This window comes from Cajanus cajan, chromosome 4 (assembly GCF_000230855.2).
Source record: "Cajanus cajan strain Asha chromosome 4, NIPB_CcT2T_4, whole genome shotgun sequence".
Taxonomy (NCBI): domain Eukaryota; kingdom Viridiplantae; phylum Streptophyta; class Magnoliopsida; order Fabales; family Fabaceae; genus Cajanus; species Cajanus cajan.
Window position 1 is genome coordinate 73349835 of NC_138520.1, and position 8428 is coordinate 73358262.

At 36.4% G+C, this 8428-nt stretch overlaps 1 protein-coding gene across 1 annotated transcript; it reads right to left on the reverse strand.

The window, feature by feature from the left end:
* Nucleotides 1-2033: 2033 nt before the first annotated feature.
* On the reverse strand, nucleotides 2034-7817 carry LOC109807830 (nitrate regulatory gene2 protein). The gene is made up of 4 exons (XM_020370489.3): nucleotides 6466-7817; nucleotides 5779-5963; nucleotides 4579-4802; nucleotides 2034-3077 (listed from the first exon to the last, which is right to left on the reverse strand). The coding sequence occupies exons 1-4, from the start codon at nucleotides 7622-7624 to the stop codon at nucleotides 2288-2290; spliced, it is 2358 nt and encodes a 785-aa protein (XP_020226078.2). The 5' UTR covers nucleotides 7625-7817; the 3' UTR covers nucleotides 2034-2287.
* Nucleotides 7818-8428: the final 611 nt, after the last annotated feature.

An 8428-nucleotide genomic window follows, 5' to 3' on the forward strand; every position in this document is an offset into this window, starting at 1 on the left:
GAGAAATCTAGAAGAAGAATTGGTTAGAATCTTAGAGCTTCTCTCTCTAGGGTTTGAAGAACATGAACTTATGAGTTTCAGTTCTCAACAAAAATTTTATATACCTTCTTTCACAAGGTTAATTAGGCTTATGGCCAGAAAAACCCTCTAAACACCTTAGTAACTCCCTAGGAGTTCCTTAACTCTCCAGGAGTTCTTTAACTCCCCAGAGTCACAACCATTCCATAGGTACCATGTATATAATTATTTATAAAAACACAATAATTTAGGAAAACTTACAATGTTACATAAATTATATATATTTTTAAAAAATAGTACAATAATATAAATAAATTAGCAAATTGAAAAGTAAGAATTAAATGTAATAAAAAATAAATATCGATAAAAATAAAATTAAAATTAAATGTAATAAAAATTCATGTTTATAATATATTAAAAATGAAAAAAAAATCTATAAAAGAAAAGTATATATAACTATTATTTATATAATAAACAAAATACTCAATTAAATTATGCAAATAAAAATAATTTAATTATCTTAATTTAAATATATATATATATATATATATATATATATATATATATATATATATATATTACCTTTATCATCTAATTGATGTTTTATATTTTGTTATTTTAGATGGTGATAAGACTAAAAAAATACTCTTAGAAAATGTCAAAGATCTCAACTAAAGACTGAATAATATTTGTAGAGACTTAAAACATAGTTGAACCTTAAAAAGAAGTCCTAATTTGTATACCACTAAGAGCTTTTATATATATATATATATATATATATATATATATATATAATAAAAAGTCTTTCAAAATTGTAATTCAATATACTCCAAAATATTGCATAAGATGTGCTGGTATGTTATACGTAATTTATTAGAATTAAAATCCTTTGAATTTATATAATGTCGTGTTAAAAATTGCAATGTTTAAATATGTATTTTAATAGTATAAAATTAATTATATTTAAAATAATATTCCATCCATTGAAATAAAATAATACAACAAGTCGATTAAATTTCAAATTATATAAGATTATATATTCTTAATGTAATTAAGAAGAGTTTGAGTAGATGACTTCGACGTGGATAAAATCAAAATTTTCATTTTTTCATTCACGTGTATCACATGGATAAGACAATATACAAGTCAATGTCATGGTTATCCAAAAAAAAAAAAAATATACAAAAAAATGATAATAATAAAACATGGATGAATTTATCAACAAGTCATTGAATTGAGTCATACTAGATTCAATATTCTTAAGCAAGGTCTCATGATTGAATTTTATGCGTGAAAAATATGTATTTGGATAAAAAGAATCTCACTAAAAATGACTAATAGGTTCTCCAACACAGATTAATTATCAACAAAATTAATAAATACTTTAAACCAATGGCATGAATTGAAAAAAAAAAAAAAAAAAAAAAGGGATGAATCTGGATCGTAATGTGAAAGGTAGATGACGACGTGATAGAGAACATTTCCAATTGCCAAAAAACATAATAACAGGTGTATAAAATAATAAATATCAATAGTTGCGAAGATCATGACTATGCATTTTGCAACTTGCACATATCTATTCCTCCACATGCCATGTGCTCTGTGGAACTTTCCACTTTCAAGTGAGGCCCGTTCTTGTCCATTCAAGTCCACATTAGCTGTCACCCTCAATTAACACACTCACTTCCTTTTGAGGAAACGAAGATAAAAGGAAATAATATTCCACAGAAACTGGGTCATCTGACCCTCCATTAGTGTTTTAAGATCCTGAACTATTTAGTGCACATGCGAAGAAATTATATTTACCTGTTAACCAATGATGAATGAAATATAATAATCTCACTCAACAGAATAACAAAAAAAATCTGTACTGAGTAATTTCCTGGATCATCCAAACATCTCCTTAGTCCCCCATACAACCCATTAAGATATAAAAGCATATATATACAACCTCAAGGGGTAAAGAAAAACAAACATATACACACAATTTGTATAGAGGGCAAAAATTGATGATGGGACATGAAAGCACAATGCGTATAATTTATTGATATAGTAAAAATTGCAATCCTCTGATACAATAAACCAAGAAATTTCCCTGTACAATAAGAAAATTCCCCTTTTCCATCAAAATAGGTGGAACCCCAAAATTCTTCATATTTACATTTCAAAATATAACTCAAAATAGTGAGAGCAATAAGAGCTTGCCGCCAAAAATTCCCAGCCCTTATGAAGAACTTAGATCCCATGCAGAAGAAATGAATTAGCTTACCTACTTGATGGCATATGAACGAGTACACACTGATTCAAGAGCCTCAGTGAACAAGGAAGAGAAACTGGTCAATGCCTGAAATACTCCAGGCAAGCCTGTTTGCAAATTGTTGAGAGTCATGGCTCTTGTTACTTCCACAGCTTTTGAATGTCTCAGCATTTCATCTTCCACGCGCCTTTGACAGGTTGCCAGCTCCAGTTTTTTCTCGGAAAGTGGGTCACGTGCATCCAAGCCTTGTCCATTGTCAGGTGCAGAATCAGGGAGGCTAATGCCTACCATAGAATATGAGTTGTAGAATTTCCTCTCTATGTTTCTCAGAGAAGAAGCCTTCTTCTCAAGTTCCTTGGAAGCTGTTTCGGTTCGTTTCTTTATCTTGAGCTCTTCAGCTTGCTTGGAGGATATCACATGGACAACATTGATGAAGCTCTTGATGGCTTCAGATGCAACCGTGTCGGGGACACGGTCAAGTGCGAGTTTCCATTCATCAAAAAAGTGGTATGTATCAGAGGTTTCCCTACTGTTGTTATTGATGTTATCATTGTTGACTGGAAGGAGGCTGAGCTTGAACCAGCCATGCAAGGACAGGATGAAGTCGCGCTGAAATTTTATAAGGCGACAGAAACTGGAGTGCCAAGCTGACACAGCCGATTCAAGGTCCCGAGTTGCCTGCCTGTGCAGTTCAGAAGTGGAGTCTCCCCTGGATGATCTGTTCACCAGACCCTGGACTTGCTGCACTATGTTGCTTTGAATTTCATGGTAATGGTGCATTGCTTTCCACATGTACATGAATCTACATTTAAAATATCACAAATTCACACACATCATAAGAATACACTATTATCTGTGAGCAGGCCATCCCCATTTTTAAATAAAAAATTCTCTGTTTCATTGCAAAACAAGCAAACACTAAGAATGATAGATAACCGCATTCCTATCCTCAGAGATGCGATTGTCAAGATTTATTCTCATGCCATGCAGCTATTCTTTTATATGCACTGACTCAGCACAATAATTCTCTGCCACCTTGAAGGTTTATTCAGAATGTGGAAACAACTTGCCATCATGTGGCCAAGGTAGTTGACAATGGCAGCAAAGTTTAAATCGTGAATATCAAGCTCGCATAATTTCACATTAACCTAAAGATAATTTTTTTATGCCATCAACATGTTTAAATAGATTTTCTAGAATTTTACATTCAAGATCTATTAGTTATATTTCAACGGTGTATTACCATAATCATTTTCTATAAATAAAGAAAAGAAAAGAAAAAAGCCTCATTGGAATTACACACACTACCATGGCAATATTGTCGCAGATTTGATTATTTGGAACAATAATTAAAACAGATGAATATCAGTAACATCAATATTTTTCTTTACAGCTTATAACACCCAACAAACAGTCAAACAGTTTAGAATCAGTTAACAAGGGTTATACCATCCTACAATAGTCACTTCAACATACCTAACTCCATCAATAAATTATTTTTGCTCAAACGGATCCTAAAAGAGACAAAATAACATTTTGACAGGTGCAGTGGTGGGCCAAGGTTTGATTATAAGAGGTAGGCAGTAGTTGGACAGTTCGGTACGAAGAAGCACATGCAATTACACAGAGCTGATAAAGCAAGTGGCATACGAGAGCAGTAAGCCATAAAGTTTTCAACTACCACCTAAGATTTTCTTGACTCATACAATCATATTCACACGAGATAAATGAGAAGGAAAAAGATTTGAAAAAAATAAAAAGCATTTCAATTGTTTTCAGTTAAACTTATGTTACAGAGTGTTGGTTATTTGTTACAGGTCAAAGTCCTCAAATTCCACCATCTACATTTGTTTCCGTTAATTTAGTATCCCATGACCAAGCAACAGCATGATCCTAAATTATGGCCACACAACAAGCTGCACAGTCTTCAAAGTATGTTTGATCATGAAGCCTCACAGTCTTCAAAGTATGTTTGATCATGAAGCCTCAAATATCACATTTAATTTGTAAATGGGCACGACAGGATCCAAACACATGGGATTTCTACTACAATTTTTGGGGCCCACTGAATCCATTAAAGTTCATTTATTTACAGTTGTACACACGGAAGTTCAGTGAGATCCCATATGCCTGATTTATTGTCAAATTGGATTGATTGTTAATTACCATAGTTCTTCACTTTATTGTTGGTTAATGATACGCTGATCTAATCTCATTATGCTAGAACTTAATTATGGAGCTATCCCAACATTTGGAGCTAACAGAAGTTAGAAACCAATAAAGCTATGGCAGAAGAGACATACCCATGGCAAAGATCAACAAGCTGAGGGACAAGATCAGAGTCCCTAAGGCCAATAATTGCAGTTGAGGTGGTAGACACAGCCTGAGATGTAACAACTATTAGCGACTGCAGCCTATTTATGGAAGTCTTGGTTTTGAATATCTTAGCTTCATCCTCTCCTTTGTATTCCTGAGTCTGCAGGGCTGACAATTTCTTTTCATGTTCAATCTTCACACCTTCTCTAGCCTAGATTCAAGCAGAATTTGTAGAATGTGTTAGCACAGCTCGTTTCCAAACCACACCACATGGTTTAGGATTTTAGCTAAAAATAAATGCAACAGAACCACCTGACTCCAGTTTGGTAAAAAGGCAGCCAACTTGGATACAACATTTATGGAAATTTCAAACATCCACAACAATATGCTAGGCAGTACTTCTTTTTTTCTCTTAGTGCCGTATTTCTAAAGAAACGTGCCCTTTTGGGTAATTAAACCTAGACACACACACATATATATATATATATAAAACAGAAAATGTTTGCCCTTCATGCATGTAGCTTGCGGACAACAAAAAGTTGTAAGACAGACCCAATTGAGTGTGGACAACCGATCACATGTAAGACAAAAATTGAAAAAACAGGCAAGTGCTTAAGTAACTTAAATCTGCTAAGCGGTTTGCTCTTTCACTCTTTCATTGCTATTGAGGAACGACTTAAAGGGTGAGGGTATTTCAGTCATTTCACGCACAAGTTATCAACCTCACACAAATAACAAGTATCATAATTTAACCGATTGCTACATAACATAATATCCAAAACTATGAAAAATTCTTGGGCAATCAAGGTTTACCATAACACCTAATATACACTTGAATCATTACTCGACATGTGTAAAAGCGCTTTCGGGGATAAGTATGTTTCTATCATGGAGCATTATTTGTACCACAATAATAAAGGTTGGTCCCAACAACCGAGGGCATTTTGGTGAATTCAAGCGGGAAGAAAGGCAAAGAAGGTCATTTTCACACTTAACAGTCAAATTCTGCGGTGACCTTACGCTACCAAAATCCAACATATCCTACACCGCATACCCTCAATCGGTTCCTTTTTCCTTCACCTTTTTATCGTCTCGAAAAATATAAAATTATTTTTTTTCTAAAAAGGAAACCGCGTTGTTTAAAATACTAGTATAACATAAACGCCCACAAAATAAGGCAGAGTTACCTTAACCTCCTCGTAGAGTTTCTTCTCCCAAGCCAAAAGCCGTTCCAAAGTGGAGCAAAGACTCTTCGGACCGCCCGGTTCTTCCAGTGAACCGGCGTCAAGCCGGTACTTAACCGCCAGCGGCGGTTTCGAGGTCCAACTCGAGCTCAAGTTGCTCAATATGCTACTCGAGTGATACACAGTTTCTGCAAAATCAAAATCAAAATTCAATTCAAACCTGCCCACAATTTCCAATCCACTGTTTCAAAATCATGAAAACCAAAAACCTTAATCCTAATAAAAAAAAATCACCCAAAAAGCAGAAAAATTAAAATCCCCCAAAAATAACCAAAACACAAACCTCATCACACCCCCAATTAAAACATTTAAACACCCCCATTAGACCAACAAAATTTATCCAAATTAAACATGAAATAAAACCCAAAAACAATCCCTCGAGTGCTTTATCCTTCAAGATTCTTTCCCAAATTAAAATTAGTGTTCAAGATAGAAAAAACTTAAATACACTTCTTTGTATATACTTGTAACACTAATTTCCATGAGCTAAAAAAAACTGGAATTCTAATAGAAGAACATGAACAGAAACCCCATAATCTACCTCACCCAAAAGACTACTAAAAGTGCTTTATGGACACTGATGAAAAGTCCAATTAAGTATGATAAAGATGGAAACAGAGTAAAACATACTCCTCAATTGTCTGAAGCTGCGATCAAGCTGAGCCTTGCTGATCTCGAGCATCTCAGAAACCTGATCCCCAGCAGAAGCAGCGTTGTCGAAATTCTCTTTAATGGCCTCCACGATCTCTTTCAAGTCCCTATGCCTCACCACCATCTTCATCTCCGCCACGGACGAGGCCGCGTCAAAGCCACCGCCACCTCCACCACCCTTAACACCCGCAGCAACACTCTCCGCCCGCACAGAGGAGCCGAAATTCGACCGTGTCCCGATTTCAGACCTGGACTCGACATCCTCCTCAACCCCATCATCATCATCATCATCGGAGGAACTGGTGGTGCTGTAGTGATCCCCCCACTCACTACACTGAACCTCCTCCCTCTCAGTCTCGGTATACTCCTCCTGAAGATGATGAGAGTGAGAGTGAGAGTGAGAGTGAGAGGGAGAGAGAGAGTGGTTCTTCTGCGATTGAAGCTTCTCGTGGAAGTAATCGTATTCAGATCTCTCGGAGTCGGTGTCGTGCGGTTGGGGAATGGTGTTTTGTGAGTTGTGAGAGTAATGAGAGGGTGTTTGTGTTTGCGTTTGGGTCTGTGTTTGCGTGTGTGATTGTGATTGTGATTGTGATTGTGATTGTGTGTGTGATTGTGATAGAGAGATTTTATCTTCTTCGGGGAAGTAATCAGAAGCGGGAGGGGGTGGAGGAGGGTAAAAGTTTTCCCAATTCCAAACGGAGGAGGTTTGGGAAGGGGTGGAGGAGTAGGTCGAGTGTGCGGTGGGGAACAAGTTCGACACGTGGCTTCGGGGGGTGGAGGAGGGGCTTGAGTCCGAGAGAATGTGGGGGAGTTTCTGCGCCGGAGCTTTACGCCGCCGCGGGAGGAGCTTCGGCTGAGGGGGAGGCGAAGGGGAGGGCGGCCGAGGGGGTGGAGGGGAGGGGGCCTGGGGCTGCTGGGAGCTCAGGAAGACGGCCGGCGTGTGCTCGGAGATGGAGAGGGGTTCGCCGGCGGCGAACGTGGAGAGGGCGGAGCCGGTGAGGCGGAGGGAGCGGCAGTAGTCGGAGTGGGCGGCGGCGAGGTGGTGTCGCGCGTAGACGGCCTCCTTCATGAGGCGGCGGCGGTCCTTGCAGCGACGCACCGTGTCCTCGTTTTGCAGCTTGGAGGCGGTGCAGCCCATGGGTGGTGGCGCGTGGGCGGGTTTAACAAGTGAAGGGAGACGAGGGAGTGAGTGAGTGAGTGAGTGTGAGTTTAACAAGTGCCCGTTTATTAGTTGTTTTCTATTTTCTTTCTATTCTCTATGTAATTTATTTATTTATTTTTTTTTTATGTGAAAAGGGTTACTGTATGCACAGATTGTGATCACTCAAATTCCACAGGTAAAAATATCCGCTATTCAATCTTTATTACTGTGCTCCTAATGTTTTATATTAATAAAAAAATATTCTAATTTCTTATTACCACTTCCAATAACTCTAGCTGTACGCCACATGATTTCTGTTCTTGCTCTTCCACTCTTGCTTGCTACCTCAAAATATTACTTTATAAACTATAGTTACTAATTTAACTGCGCGGTTAGAGAGAACTCAAACTATTTTTTATTTTATTTCTTTCTTTTATTACCTCAATTTTTAAAATAATGCTATATTATCTTTTTAATTCAAATATTAAAATAAATATATATATTATTATGCATGTAAGAAGGTAGCATTATTGGCCAAATAGTATTAATGAAATGTAAACTTTTAATATATTAAATAAAAACTAATGCACAGTGATAAGAAAATTGAGTTAATTAAAATAATGAATCATCTTACATGTTCTATACACAATGAAAATATCACAAACATAATCTATATAAGAATCTCTTATATGAATTTTTATTTATTTTTAAAATGTAGTAAAATATAAAATTGAATGGTTTATATAACTAGTTTTAATAGTGTTGTAGAAAACTATTTTTATTCTATATTTTAACCGGTTT